General features: G+C 38.1%; 2 protein-coding genes across 2 annotated transcripts in view; one reads left to right on the top strand and one right to left on the bottom strand.

Annotated features, from left to right (window-relative positions):
• LOC106514806 (probable polypeptide N-acetylgalactosaminyltransferase 8) overlaps nucleotides 1–6,281 on the top strand; it is a gene marked incomplete in the record, with an annotated part of 9,934 nt that extends 3,653 nt beyond the window's left edge. The window contains 9 exon segments of the mRNA XM_014004245.1: nucleotides 130–296; nucleotides 552–735; nucleotides 846–1,043; nucleotides 1,272–1,386; nucleotides 4,779–4,964; nucleotides 5,098–5,235; nucleotides 5,678–5,773; nucleotides 5,848–6,012; nucleotides 6,112–6,281. Coding sequence (XP_013859699.1) covers nucleotides 130–296; nucleotides 552–735; nucleotides 846–1,043; nucleotides 1,272–1,386; nucleotides 4,779–4,964; nucleotides 5,098–5,235; nucleotides 5,678–5,773; nucleotides 5,848–6,012; nucleotides 6,112–6,255 — 1,393 coding nt within the window.
• Nucleotides 6,282–6,378: 97 nt separating this feature from the next.
• Nucleotides 6,379–14,597, bottom strand: part of ada2b (adenosine deaminase 2b) — a 9,373-nt gene continuing 1,154 nt past the window's right edge. Inside the window, exons 3-10 of the mRNA XM_014004246.1 lie at nucleotides 10,332–10,551; nucleotides 10,048–10,258; nucleotides 9,833–9,960; nucleotides 8,263–8,353; nucleotides 8,047–8,155; nucleotides 7,805–7,962; nucleotides 7,530–7,732; nucleotides 6,379–6,539 (exon numbers count right to left, since the gene is read on the bottom strand). Of these exons, the coding sequence (XP_013859700.1) occupies nucleotides 6,452–6,539; nucleotides 7,530–7,732; nucleotides 7,805–7,962; nucleotides 8,047–8,155; nucleotides 8,263–8,353; nucleotides 9,833–9,960; nucleotides 10,048–10,258; nucleotides 10,332–10,551 (1,208 nt within the window). The 3' untranslated portion in view covers nucleotides 6,379–6,451. The remainder of the gene's footprint in view (nucleotides 6,540–7,529; nucleotides 7,733–7,804; nucleotides 7,963–8,046; nucleotides 8,156–8,262; nucleotides 8,354–9,832; nucleotides 9,961–10,047; nucleotides 10,259–10,331; nucleotides 10,552–14,597) is intronic.

Below are 14,597 nucleotides of genomic sequence, written 5' to 3'. Positions count from 1 at the left end.
ATATATATATCATGAAAATAAAAAACAAAAAACAATCGTTTGCTCATCTTTTACCACTGTTGAATTTTTGTTTCAGACTTTCCATTTCAAGCTGAAATTATTGCGTAAACGCCTTCTGATTTGTTTCAGATGTGCAGAGAAAAGGTACCCGGAGGACCTGCCCTCCCTCAGCGTGGTGGTGATCTACCTGGACGAAGCTCTGTCCATCATCAAGCGGGCCGTCCGCAGCATCATCGATAAGACGCCCGCCAGGCTACTGCAGGAAATAATCCTGGTGGACGATCACAGCACCAACGGTTCGTTTCATCTTTTACACCTTCCTGGTTTTTAAATGAGAGTTAGGGGTTTGTATTCTTGCCAGCGAATTAGGAGACATGCTAAAAAACAATGTTTTGCCCTAATTAAAGGTTTGCACTAAAATAGGAAAAATGATCCGGCCCAGCGGGATTCGTCCCGATTGTCCCGATTACCCACTCCGCCCTTGCCTGAAGCCAAACTAAACTGAATCCATGCCTCAGCTTCTTGTGTTAAACATGTTTTCATTTCTCCAGAGGATTTAATGGGGAAACTGGACGAATACATCGACTCCGTCCACGAGAAGCATCCAGGCCTGATGAAGAGGGTGCGGCACTCGGAGCAGCTCGGTCTGACTCAGGCCAGACTGTCGGGCTGGAAGTCGGCTGTAGGAGACGTGGTGGCCGTCTTGGATGCTCACATAGAAGTCCATGTGCAATGGTGGGTTCAAGTGCTGAGCAAACGGAGGAATGCGGCTTAATGTTGGCTGCAGATGTCAAAACAAACACTTCACAGCTACAGTGTGAGTCAACATGCCTGTGTGTGTGCAGGGCAGAGCCTTTGTTGGCTCGGATCAAGGAGGACCGCACTGTGATACTGACCCCAGTTTTTGACAAAGTCAACTTTGATGACTTGACACTCACTCCTTACACAACTAGCGCTCATGGCTTCAACTGGGCTCTATGGTGCATGTACGAGCTCTTCAGACCCGAGTGGTACGCCTTAAAGGACGAGTCACTCCCTGGCAAGTAAGAGCCACTTTCATAAGATTACCCAGAAATAAACCAGATTATGGTAAAACCCTTTTACTCTTAGAGGGAAGAGTTTGACAAAATGCCAAATAAAAGAAGGTTTTTGGCTTGTGTAGATCAAGCTCCTTATGAAGAAAAAGAAAATATTGTGTTTTCAGCTCTGAAGTTTATCCAGTGTGATATGCTATACTTTACTTTTCTTCTTTTTCCTGATGGTCTAACCAGGAGCCCCTCCATCATGGGGATCCTTGTTGCTGATCGCAAGTTCTTTGGAGAGATTGGAAGTCTTGACAGTGGAATGAAGATATACGGAGGTGAAAATGTGGAGCTTGGCATCCGGGTAAGAATTCCTAGAGCAGCATGCACGCTTTTTTTCTAAAAACACTTTTTTGTTCTTAACTATGTCTATGACAAAACTAAATACATATTCTTGAAGAAGTTATTCAACAAAAATAATGAACATGGACAGCTAAACCTATGTAGAATTGGGTCTACATAGTCTACATTAACTTTGAAGTATTATTGCCATTTTTACACTTGTTGCTTTATGTGAAGATTTGTAACATCTGCTAGAATGCAGTTATTACATGCAGTCACAGCAGCCTGTTAAATAAAATAGTAATAATAATAAATATAAAAAGTGTGTCTACATAAGTATGTAAATGTGAGTTTTGTATGTACTTGTGTATTTTTTAATGTGTTTGTTCTTGTGAATAAATGTTTTTGCATAGGTATAGTACATACAGTGGGGTGCGAAAGTTTGGGCAGCCTTGTTGATTTTCCTGATTTACCTTTATAAATTATTGATTGTTTGAATAAAAGAAATCAGTAAAATATATCATATAGGAGACAAACAGTGATATTTGAGAAGTGAAATGAAATTGATATGATTTACAGAAAGTGTGCAATAATTGGTGAAACAAAATTAGGCAGGTGCATAAATTTGGGCACTGTTGGCATTTTATTGATTTCAAAACCTTTAGAACGAATCATTGGAACTTAAATTTGGTTTGGTAAGTTCAGTGACCCTTGAGCTCCATATACTGGTGACTCCAATTCTGAGAAAGGGTATTTAAGGGAGGCAATTGTAAGTTTTTCTCCTCTTTGCATCTTCTCTTTAGAGTGGCAGCATGGGAGTCTCAWAACAAMTTTCAAATGAGCTGAAAACAAAGATTGTTCACCGTCATGGTTTAGGGGAAGGAGAGATTTCAGCTTTCAGACTCCACTGTGAGAAACATTGGGAGAAAATGGAGGACCACAGGCACTGTTCAAGTCAAGGCTCAAAGTGGCAGACCAAGAAAAATCTCCAATAAACAGAAGTGAAGGATGTTGAGAACAGTCAGAGTCAACCCACAGACCAGCACCAAAGACCTATAACAGGGGTGTCAAACTCCTGTCCTCGAGGGCCGCTATCCTGCATGTTTTAGAGGTTTTCTTGCTCCAACACACCTGATTTTGATCGCTGGGTGATTAACAGGCTTCTGCCCAATTTGAAGAGTTAATTCAATCACTGAATCAGGTGTGTTGGAGCTGGAAAACCTCTAAAACATGCAGGATAGCGGCCCTCGAGGACTGGAGTTTGACACCCCTGACCTATAACATCATCTTGCTGCTGATGGAGTCACTGTGCATCATTCAACTATTCAGCACACTTTACACAAGGAKATGCTGTATGGGAGAGTGATGCAGAGGAAGCCTTTTCTCCACCCACATCACAAACAGAGCAGCTTGAGGTATGCTAAAKCACATTTGGACAAGCCAGCTTCATTTTGGAATAAGGTGCTGTGGACTGATGAAACTAAAATAGAGTTATTTGGGCAGAACAAGGGCCGTTATGCATGGAGGAAAAAGAATACAGCACTCCAAGAAAAACACCTGCTACCTACAGTAAAATGTGGTGGTTCCATCATGCTGTGGGGCTGTGTGGCCAGTACAGGGACTGGGAATCCTGTTAAAGTTGAGGGACGCATGGATTCCAATCAATATCAGCAGATTCTGGAGACCAATGTCCAGGAATCAGTGACAAAGCTGAAGCTGCTGAAGCCGGGGCTGCATCTTCCAACAAGACAACGACCCTAAACACTGCTCAAAATCTACAAAAGCTTTCATGCAGAGGAACAAGTACAACGTTCTGGAATGGCCATCTCAGTCCTCAGACCTGAATATTATTGAAAATCTGTRGTGTCACTTAAAGAGAGCTGTCCATGCTCAGAAACCATCAAACCTGAATGAACTAGAGATGTTTTGTAGAGAAGAATGGTCTAAAATACCTTCAGCCACAATCCAGACTCTTATTAGAAGCTATAGGAAGTGTTTAGAGGCTGTTGTTTTTGCAAAAAAAAAAGAGGATCTACTAAATATTGAGTGAATGTTTATTTTTCGGTGCCCAAATTTATGCACCTGCCTAATTTTGTTTAACCAATTATTGCACACTTTCTGTAAATCATATAAACTTCATTTCTCTTCTGAAATATCACTGTGTTTGTCCCCTACATGATATATTTAACTGATTTTTTTATCCAAATAATCAATAAATTATAAAGGTAAATCAGGAAAATTAACAAGGCTGCCCAAACCTTCGCACCCCACTGTATATGTCGGTGTTTGTCTGTGTGTACTTATAGATAAATTTTAATAATAAATTATATAAAAAAATTCAGATCCTACTGAAGGAAATTGTGTRACTAATTAATTGAATATTACATGCAGTATTGTATTTTATACTTTCTGATTATCTCAGTCTTTAAGTTAAAGCAGACAAAGAGTTGATGCGTCTTATCATGTGTTCTTTCTTTAGTCTAAACAAAATGAGTTATGTTCTGACGTCTGACGTAAAAGGTAATACCCCCATGGGTGTAACCAGGAAGAGATGAACATTATAAACTCAATTCATTATTTTAGTAAAAAGAAGTTGTCTGTGTGTGTGAAGAGTCTCTGCTTTACAGCAAGGCTCCAGTGTTTTGTTTTGATTTAGGTTAAGGTCTTACACTGAGGCCTGTGTGCTGTACTGTGAACCTGATTGGAGTCAGAAGATTGAAAATAAAGTTTTGACAAGAAATCCAGTTGGATTTCTGTTTATTCGGACATACCATTTTGAACAACGCATATTTTTCCTACATTACTATAAAACAAATACTATTTAAAGGTCTTTTAGATGGTCAAAGTTAAATGTGTATTTTTTTGTTGAATGTATGTATATGTATAGTACATATTTGTATGTTTGTGAAAATGTGTTTGTTTATTTTTATGTGTAAATTTTTCAAAATGAATTTTTGTGACAAATTGCAAAATTTCAAACTTCTAAAATGATGAAAAATGACTTACTGGTACTAWATTATATTAGTTTGGAGAACTCACAACATGGTAGTCGTAGGTATTTCGGACGGTTTACTACAGTAAAACTGTAGTAAAACTATAGTAAAACTGTCTTTGACTTTCATTTGATTTTTATAGAATTTTTATTTATTATTACTTTTGTCAGATTCAAGTTATTTCTGTGACCATTGTGGTGTTTTATTTCATTAAACGAAGGGTACCAACAACTTTGTCCACGTGTAAATGTGATATTTTTGATCATTTTGGACATCTTACTACAGTATGTGGTATTTTTATTCATTAATTTTTTTAACATTAATTTTTCTTATTACTTTTTAATAATTAATAAWTCTGACCACATAGTTTAGTAGTGTAAAATAAACATTTGTCCAACCAGTAATTGTTGTGTTTTTACAGGTGTGGCTGTGTGGAGGCAGCATAGAAATTATACCTTGCTCTAAAATTGCCCACATTGAACGATACAAGAAGCCCTATGCTCATGACCTGGAAACCACTGTAAGACGTAATGCCCTAAGGGCGGCAGAGGTGTGGCTGGATGAGTACAAATACAACGTTGAAATCTCTTGGAACCTCCCCATAGGGGTACGACTGGACGTTCAGTAATAGTAACAAGAGTTTAATTCTCTTATTAAATGTAACCTGATGTTGTTTAAGATGGCAAAAAACTGAAGTTCCTAATCATGAAAAGTGGATTTTTGTATCTTTTTTCCAACAGAATCATGGGATAGACATCGGAGATGTGACGGAGCGGAAGAAGCTGAGAGAGAGGCTGAAGTGTCGGCCGTTTCGGTGGTACCTGGATAATGTTTACCCCCTGCTGGAACCACTACAGAACCTGTTTGGATATGGAGCCGTAAGTCCAGCTTGGATTGTAAATATCTGCCATGCTTTTAACATACTTTGCTTAGAGTTTACTGTTAAATTAATTCATCTTACGAACTTCCTTGGGCTTACGTCACAAAACATATAGGGTTGGGCTTATGTTTTTGCCATGAATTTTCCACATACTCAAAATAGAGTAAAACTGTGAATTGAAATACTGAGCTGTTTGCATATTTTAGCACGGGTAAATCTCCCCTTTTCACTTAATACATAATAATTAAGGGGGGGAAATAGGCCTTGAGCTTGTTTTGCACCCAGTTATTTTGGTTGCAAAGTCTCAGCTACAAAGTTTCTTACTCGCGCAATTTATTATTTCAGAAATGTGCCCATAAAACATTACCTAAAACGTGACAATGAGGTGCTAACCCTAATGCCTGTTAGTGTATGTATTTAAGTGTTGTGTTTATTGTCAGCTGATTAACGACCTGCAGCCAGATCTGTGTGTGGATCGAGGACCTATGCCTGCTGACTCTCCTATAGTTTACAGATGTCACTTCCTCTCTAATCAGGTGTGTTCAGAGATTCACAGCAGACTTTCTTTTTCTTTTATTGTCTTTAAGTGATTTATTATTCTGTGTTGCAGCACTGTTWTGTTACCAATGGGGAACTTTACGTCGGCGGAATCAAATCTCACAAATACGAGAGCAACAACTGCCTGGTGGACCCTGGGTCGGGCGACATCCCCAGACTTCACGAGTGCAACGTGGCCCAGCAGAAGAAATTTCACATGTTGTGGAATTTTAAGCAGGTAAACACTTTTCCAACTACAAACCAGAGTAAATGTTATTTATTTACTTATTTATTCATTTTGTGGAAGGAAAAGGTTCAAATGAGATTTCTTTCTTAGGGAGGACCTATCCAGAACAGAGAGACGAAGAGATGTTTAGAAATTACCATGGGTGAGGACGGTTATTTCAAACTGGTTGTTCAGCAGTGCAGCGGTCAGAGGTGGAAGATCCAACACATCATCAACGACATCGCTGCACATTGAGCCAAACAAGGGATGAAATTAATAAATTTTGTTTTTTTTTCTAGCAAGATACTTCCAAACTTGTCATGTCATGATTTAGACACAGAAAATCCAAGGCAGTAACTTTTTTTTCTTCAAAAAAAGTCCTTTGGAGAATTTGCTTTAATAATTTCATAAATATTATTCAAGTCAAACAGGATCTCTTGTGATTTGGCTGTCATGAATTATCAGAGATAAAGGTGTCCCATTTGTTCTGCCACATGTGGAGCCCGGCGTTCTGTAGATGAGCTGGCAGCGAGCTGTACCTGTGGGCAGGAGAAACGTGAGAGAAATTAATGTTATTTTTTTATTGCTTTGCATTGAATTAACTATATTTAAACTGTGGATATTCTTTTGCGGGACAATGGCCATATTACCATTTTGAAGGCATGTATGTACATATATTGACTTATTTGTGCTCGCTCTAAATAATAAATTGCAGGTTTGTCTTCCTGTAGCAGCAAATGTTTCTACAAACCAAGCTATGATGTCCAAGGACTACAAGTATTGCAATCTTAGGATTCTGTCTGAGAATGGTTTGCCCTCCGCCATGAAAGGCAGGTGATAATTCAAGATGGCTGCAGCTCAGTTTTAGACACTGAAGTAAAATTTGGTAGTAGCTAGGAACAGATTGTGTAGGTTTTTGTTTAAAACTTTTGAAAGATGAGCAAAAACAAATGTTCCCAACACAAACAAGACCTTGCATTTTTTATTTTTTTCCCCAAGATTTGACCAAAACAGCTTTAACTCAGGCATGTATTGCCTTAAATAACAACAAAATGAAGATTCTAACCCTCCAACCAAACTGACTCCAAAGAATCTACTGTAAATGTACATCTAATTATTATGTTAAGATCTATAAAATCTGCTCAATTAAATAATGCTAAAATTTTAAACAAAAACCTTGAATGTGTTTCAAATAGTAACACACAAAATATTAGCTCTGTATCTGTAAAACTGACTGAGGTGTAAACATCTTGAATCTGTCTTTGCAGTGTTTTTACTACGTAAAGCCCATGCTGTTCAAATATTATGTAAAAAATAACTAAAATATGAAAGTATTGTATGTATCTATTTTTTTACACTTAACCTAATAGATTTTCCTAACCATGTCTAAACATGAATGAATACAATCGAAAGTGTTCCATTATGGCCCGTGATTTTTATATTTTTTTTAGAGAAAATGGCTGTCTGATTGTTTTTTGTAAGATGGCGCACTAATCAGTTAAAAACAAATAGAAAAAGCTGTTTCTGACCTGATGGAGTTGACAGCCAGCTCTTTCAGAGTACCCAGGTTCGCCTTCAGTCCTCCGATTCCGACAAAAGCTTCATAAAARTCGTAGGAGAGACCCGACGTGCCGAACAGAGACGGGTCGTCGGAGCTGACCACCATCGGGTGTCCCTCTGACATCAGCACAGCTGCAGGGTGGTTCCTCAGATCTGAGATCAGCATCAGCACCTGCAGGTCAAAGGTCAGRCAGATGCTTTAAAATAYGAGGTGTTTTATCATTTATTGGAGGTAAAACATCACCTGGTTGGAGATGGGGCACAGCTCTACAGCGATGTTTCTGTTCCTGGACAGCTCCTTGGCGAGGGGGTGGTGAGGCAAAGCGTAGCCGTGTCCGATCCGTGAGGTGTTGAAGAGCAGAGCATCGAGAATGTTTTGATCCACGTCCGTGCCTTCGTCGTCTGCGTACAAAACAAATGCAACGTTGTTTTTTTTTTCCCCTTTCTTGAATCTTAGTGCGTATTTGAAGATTCTGATCCGCCCACCCGTCTCCCCGGCGTGAAAGAAGTACGGCAGCGATGCACCCAGCTCAGCCGGCAGAGAGAGCGCCTCCCTGAAGTCCCACAGACTCCTGCCAACGTTCTCCCTGCCAACCTGGAAACCATCCGTCACACTAGAGATGAGTTCAAACAATCCAGACTTTTCAAATTGAAACTGTGCATCTTTACAGCAAAGAATTATAGTAACAAATCACTTCTTACCAAATCAAATCCAGCAACCACGTCTGGAAAGTCCCGTTTCAGCTGGATGGCCTCTTTTACAGCTGCTCTGACCTCAGATACACTCAGAGCCCTGAAGAAAACAAACACTAAACACCATCCATCTCTAACAAAGTTTCATTAAAAAAAAACATTTAAATAGCAATGGAATCTTAAAGCAGAGTATTCATTTTTTTATTAAAATAAATTACATTCTGCTCCTAAATTTAATGAATTATTTTGGTCACACTCCACCTCATGACCCAAGACTCATAAAAGTTAGTCATCTTTTAGCAATCATGTTCGGCCATATTTGTTGAGTTCATCAAAACAACCATGGGGAACAATTTCTGGAGGCGACCAGTGTTAAAGGAAAAGTGGATAATTAAAGTCATCCAGCTGTATTATTTGGGGGAATTTCCTCTGTCTAGGCAATAAAAAGGAACAAACTGTTTATGACTCAAACTGACAATGAATGCCTCTCAAACATGAAATAATAACTAGAGAAATTGCATTTCCTGCAAAAATGCTATGGCTTCTGCTGAAAGCTGCTGAAATGGAGCTGAAAAGATTTGATAGCAAAACCRTTAATCATTTTGAAAAGTGGAAAGAGGCAGAAAAAAGTTTAACTTAGAAGGAAAAAGGAGCTGAATAATAGCAGAAAAAGCAACAAAAATGCTAAATTAGCATAAAAACAAGCTAAAGTTAGCAGACACAAGTTAAAATCAGCACCCAGTTAAAAGGGGTTAAAGTCAAGTTAGCAGAAAAAAAGCAAAAAAGTACAGAAAAGTGGCAATTTGTTGTAAAATAGCTTAATCAGCCAAAATGTGCAGTAAAACAGCTAAAACGTAGCTGCAATATTTTAAAATTAGCACAAGAAAGCAAAAAGCACAAGTTTGCTAAACTAAGTAGAACACAACAGAAACATCCACCAAAATGTATGTTTGGCTTATAAAAGCCATAACAGCTGAACATTAGCTAACATTGCAGCAAATAGCTGAATATAGCAGAAAGCAACTGGAAGAAGCAGAAATTGCTCAAATTAGCAGAAAGAAGCACAAACAAAAGAAAACAGCAGACGAATAGAAGAAAGATGCAGAAAATAGCTAAAATAGCAAAAAAGCTAAAATTAGCACAGGAAAGTTAAAAAGAGCAGAACCAGAACAAAAGGTAAGGTGTTGTAAAGATTTAGAACTTTTTGAAGGATTTTAAGGATGTTGAAAACATCCTTAAAACATTTAACATTAATTTTCATTGGGAAAAATGTGGCCGAAAAAGTGAAATTGCTAAGAAAGTATAAAAAGCTGAAATACCAAAAGTCATAGCCAGAAGGTCCTGAAGTAGCTGAACGTTTTGACAAATGAATTGTTGAAATTGCACAAAAATTGTGGAAAAAGTTGCGTACCAAAAAACGTACAGAAAATCAAATGATCTCAATTGTGTGAATGCTACAAAGCATTCACACAATAATAAACAAATGAATCAATATTAACAATAAATACAGTACGTTTTATTTTGGGATTTGTTAAATTTAGCAGCTACAGTTTTAAATTCTGCTCTGATGAAATCTTACCTGTGGACAGAAATTATGATCTGCGCACCAAGGAAGTCTGGATGATCCTTTCTAAACTTCTCTGTAACTTCCTGAAACAAGCTCAGAGTCCAGCTCTTATCGTGAACGGTCCCGTCAAGCTCGTACGTCTGCGAGGTTTACATTCGAGGAGAACGAAAAAGGACGTTTGTCAAAAATCCAGAAACTGAGGTCTAAAGAAGGGAGAGAACACAAACCTTTGACAGACCACTCCTCACTTCCAGGTACATGATGTTGTCTTTGTGAAGCTCCTCTAAGCCCTGGTAGTAGTAGTCCCTCAGCACAGGAGCATGGGTGACCAGCCCAGCGGCGGCAACAAAGGCCTTCTCAAACTTCTCCCACACCACATCCTGGTTTGGGTATTCACCCTCTGGATCCTCAGTAAACAGCGTTAGGTGCTGGATTAAACTGAAAACCACCCAAAAACAAACACTTCAGGGATACGTTCTCGTATTTGTTTATCTGAACGTGCTGAACTGACCCGTTATCGAATTCTGTGCAGTCTCCCGTTTTGGCTCTTAACGTCTCCAGCAGCTGCCAGTAGAAGCAGTCCCATCGGGGAAAGGGCTGGCGGTCTGAGAACAGGAAGCGGACCGAGTTGTCCCAGGTGAAGCAGACGTAACAGTGAGGTCTGTAGGTGACATTTTTCACCAGCCACTCCACGTCAACCAGAGACGAGCTGTGAATGTGGAGGGCTGCGCCTGTTCAACAGACCAGATCGGAAAATCAAACCGATGCAGTGAACAAAGACAGAAAAGTTATTAATGAAAGGTAAAAGTCAGCACTCATCATACAAGGTGATATTTATGTGTGTTTCACAGGGATGGATGGTTTAAGCTGATCTAAAAGTCCAGATGAAACATTTCCTATAACAGCATCAGTCAGCCTGATTGACACTGCCCTATCTAAGTCCCGCCCCTATAAATGTRTCTGGATTCCTCTACTTCCTGTTTGACAGTTTGGTTGAATGGGAGCACCTGCAGCATTTGGGCAACTTCACTTTGAGACGATTGATTTGGACTCTAGAACCTCCTCATGTGCTCAGGTGTTCTGAAGGAGATTTCTCTGAAAGCTTCCAGATCTGAAGATCATTTGATCAGAGTTCGTTTGCTGAAGGTTCTTGGTTTTTGAAGATATTTTGTTTCTGCTCAGCCTTTGGTCATTAGATCAGAGAGATGATTAATGTTTAGAGGAGACGTTTTTCCACATGTTGGACCTGAAACAGCAGCTCTGTGGCTCAGGAGCAGTAATATTCAAGGTGCTGCTGTTTGGACAACAAAAGTCTCTGATGTGGACATCAGGGAGGAGACATGGCCTCGTCAGCTGGGATGCTTGGTGGTGGTTCTGCAGGCAGGACTCAAACCCAGTTTCTCCACCTTTAATTAGGCGCTTTGATAAATGTATTGAACGACCCCGGCAGTGCGTGGGGTCAAGTTAATGCTTAGACCTCTGCATGTCCTTTTGAAATCTTTCTAAATGTTTTTTCTAATTTGTTTTCTGCTTCGGTTTGAAAAATTGCTGTGAAACTGTGACGCTGTATGTAGGGATGTTGACACTTCGTCAGCAGCTGCAGCCATTTTCTTCCCAAACTGCTGTGACCAGATTTTGCAAGGCTGCTCGGTGCGTTTGCTTGTAATTTCCTCCTGCTTCGTTATTTCTACGAATTTCAACAAATCGGGCTGCCGTCAGGTAGTTAGCTACAGCCTCGTCGTCGAGTTTTTAATTTTTGTTTATGCGTTTTTTGAAGAGACAATTTTTTGAAAAGAGGATCAAAGTAAATCACCTGAGTTTTTCTAGTGACCCCTTAAATAGATAAGCTGCCATGAAGAACATTATTTTATCTGCCCTTGTTCCAAATTTGATAATGATTTGAAACGACGAAGTATGTTTTTTAAAATCACGAATAGCGCTTGTTGCAAAGTGTTTTGATGCTCGTCTTCGTCACTTGACACATTTAACACGCTGCCATTGGTTGAGGAGCTTTGTTTACAAAACAGATGTCCACATGGTTTTTAAATTGTTTTAATTTCCTTACTTTCTAAGACACATTAATTTGATTTGATGCTACAGTTTGCCTTGTAATGTTATTTTATACCTTTTCTGCTACTTTTGAATAGGCTATTCTTAAGTTTTTTATTAGTTTTTTAGGATACAAGGTGCTTCCTACAAAAACCAGAATGTGAATTTTTCCCTAAAATTTCATGGCGATATCTTGAACACTCAGGAAGTTATGAGCAAAAACAGAAAACAAGGTGAAATGGTCACAAAGGCCCCATTGGTTCTGCTGTGAACAAGAAAACGAGCTGATTTCAACTAAACAAACATCAATAACTTCCCTCATCATACTTGAGATAATCACATGATTTTGTTGTTATTTTGTATGGTTTGAAATGTTCTTTTGGAATCTGCTGTCAGATTTAATATTGGTGTAGGATTAAAAATGTATCCACATCCCTACTCTATGTCTACAGGGCTCTGCGGTTGTTTTTATGGTGTAATGGAAGTAATGCTGCACTCGCTTCCTAATTTTCAAACTTCACCCTCTAAATAATTATTGGGTGGTCTGATTTAAAAAAAAMAAACAACCGTTTTGGAATCAGTACATAGAACCTTATGAGGAAAAATAGCTCTAAATTAAGTTTGAATATTTTTTTCAAAGTCCCTACTTTAATGTCTGAGGTTAACCAGCATGAAGGACTGATGAACTCAAAATCTGAATTTTCTAGAGGTTTCTCAGGCATGTTTGTTTGTTTTTTTCTTTATATAATCAGTTAATTTGAATTTAAAGATAAAAAAAAGTCATTTTGAAAAAGTGCTTTGATAAAAGATTACAACTTTTGGTTTACTGCAGCAACTATTAAAACACAATTCCCACTRAATATTATTCTTCTTGAGTTTTTGTCGTATTAACTGGTGTGAATAAAGTATGTAAAAAAACTGAGTTTCTTTTATTTTTATTTAAATTTGTGATGAATTTCAGTCAATGTATATTTTTAACAGACAACTTTGATTTTAAATGAATCTAAACATTTTGTAGTGCTTATATGGAGTTTATATGTTTTCTCTCTGAGAGCTTCTGTTAAAATGTAAATCTTGAATATTTTTATATTTAGTAAAAGATGAGTTATACTTAGAATAACATTTAGGGCACAAAATTGGAATAGATGCTAGTATATTTATATTTATAAGTATGTTTAAAATACAGTGGTACTAAAATCTGTTAACGATAAGCTTGAATGACCTCTAATTTATGGGTTTGACTCAAACACTTATTTGTTTAAACCTCTACTTTATACAMGTATAAATAGGTTAGTTCTCATATATAAATACAAATATATTATCTATGATAAAATGCTGCCTAAACACTGAACCACTGTGATCTAATTAATGTGCATTTTTCAACTATTGAGTCTGTTATTTCTTCTTCTGTCGATTTTTGCCACAAACCTAGTGCTGCATCCTTGGTTCAGTGAATCTGAAACGTTCAACAAACAAAGAGTCAACGTTTCCTAACTCTGCCTGAGTTTGTTGGAAATAAAAGCTGCAGTTTTCTGAAAGCAGGATTCAGGAGCTTCACAGCTGATGTGTAAAAGCTGAATGTTCCTGAAGAGCAGCTCRAAGTTCAGAGGATGAGTTCTGAGGAGGTTCTGGTCTCCTGAGTGAAGCAGATCCTGAAGTTCAGCTCTGATGTTTCAGGACCTCCTGAGCCTCTGAAGTGACTCAGATGAAGGTTTTTCTCTCAAACTTTCAATCCTCGGACAGTCGAGTCGTCCCGACGTCCRAAAATCCAAAAACAAGAGACAAGTTTWAAAAAAARGCRTTAYAAYTAGAAGAAAGTGTGGCGCAGCCAGTAAGAAGACTGGCTACTACTGTAATCTAAAGGTTRCAGGTTCGATCCCAGGAGGTGTCTTACTGCCTTTAGCTTTAAAARKGGCAAAAACCTTAACTAAACCCTTGAGGGAGCAGGACTTGAACCTGCAACCTGCTGAGCTCTAGTCTCTTTCTTATCCCTCTGAGCTATCACTCAATACAAAAAGTAATGTACTCTGTGCGCATTTATCTTTTAAAATTTGACCATTTTTACAAAAAAATAAATAAATAAAGAACTTAGAAAATATTTGAGGTGAAGTTGAAGGTTGAGCTGCAGAGAGGACACTTTATCAGCAGCTGAGGACTGAATGTAGACCTTAGACCTTCAGCTCAGAGGAGTCATCAGGTCTTAGAGGAGCTCTCATCCAGTTCTGGAGGACATGAAGCCTTTCAGAGTCCACCAGGCTGCTGGATCCTCTGACGTCTCAACACTTGTCCATCTAAAGAGGTGAAGCTTGACTTCGTCATGTTTTCTATTACTTTCAGCTGAAGCTTTAAAAACAGAATCTGCAGAAACTAAACCATAGAAAAACTTCTTTCCTCACCTGAAACACTTTGACATAAAAACTTTGATTTCTCCTGAAAGAAGTTTCTCTTGAGTCACTTGAACTTTTTTAATCCCCTCATGAAGCTCAGAGGAAAACTGTTTAAAAACACTTTACTTTACACTCAAAAACAGATTTGTGTCTAATTTGTTCAATTTTATGCATTCAAGACAAATTCAACTTAGTTTAGTTTTAACATATTTTAAACCTAAAATAAAGTTTATGTGATATGTTAAGATGAAATCACAAATGTTACATTAATCATTTAAAAATATTTAGTATTATTAGTTTAACAATGTTTATTTGGTATAAAAATTTATTAAGGTTAAGAT

The sequence above is a fragment of the Austrofundulus limnaeus genome, unplaced genomic scaffold, assembly GCF_001266775.1.
Source record: "Austrofundulus limnaeus strain Quisiro unplaced genomic scaffold, Austrofundulus_limnaeus-1.0 Scaffold22, whole genome shotgun sequence".
Classification (NCBI taxonomy): Eukaryota; Metazoa; Chordata; class Actinopteri; order Cyprinodontiformes; family Rivulidae; genus Austrofundulus; species Austrofundulus limnaeus.
Note: the sequence above shows the minus strand (reverse complement) of the source record. Positions and strands in the feature narration are given on the sequence as shown.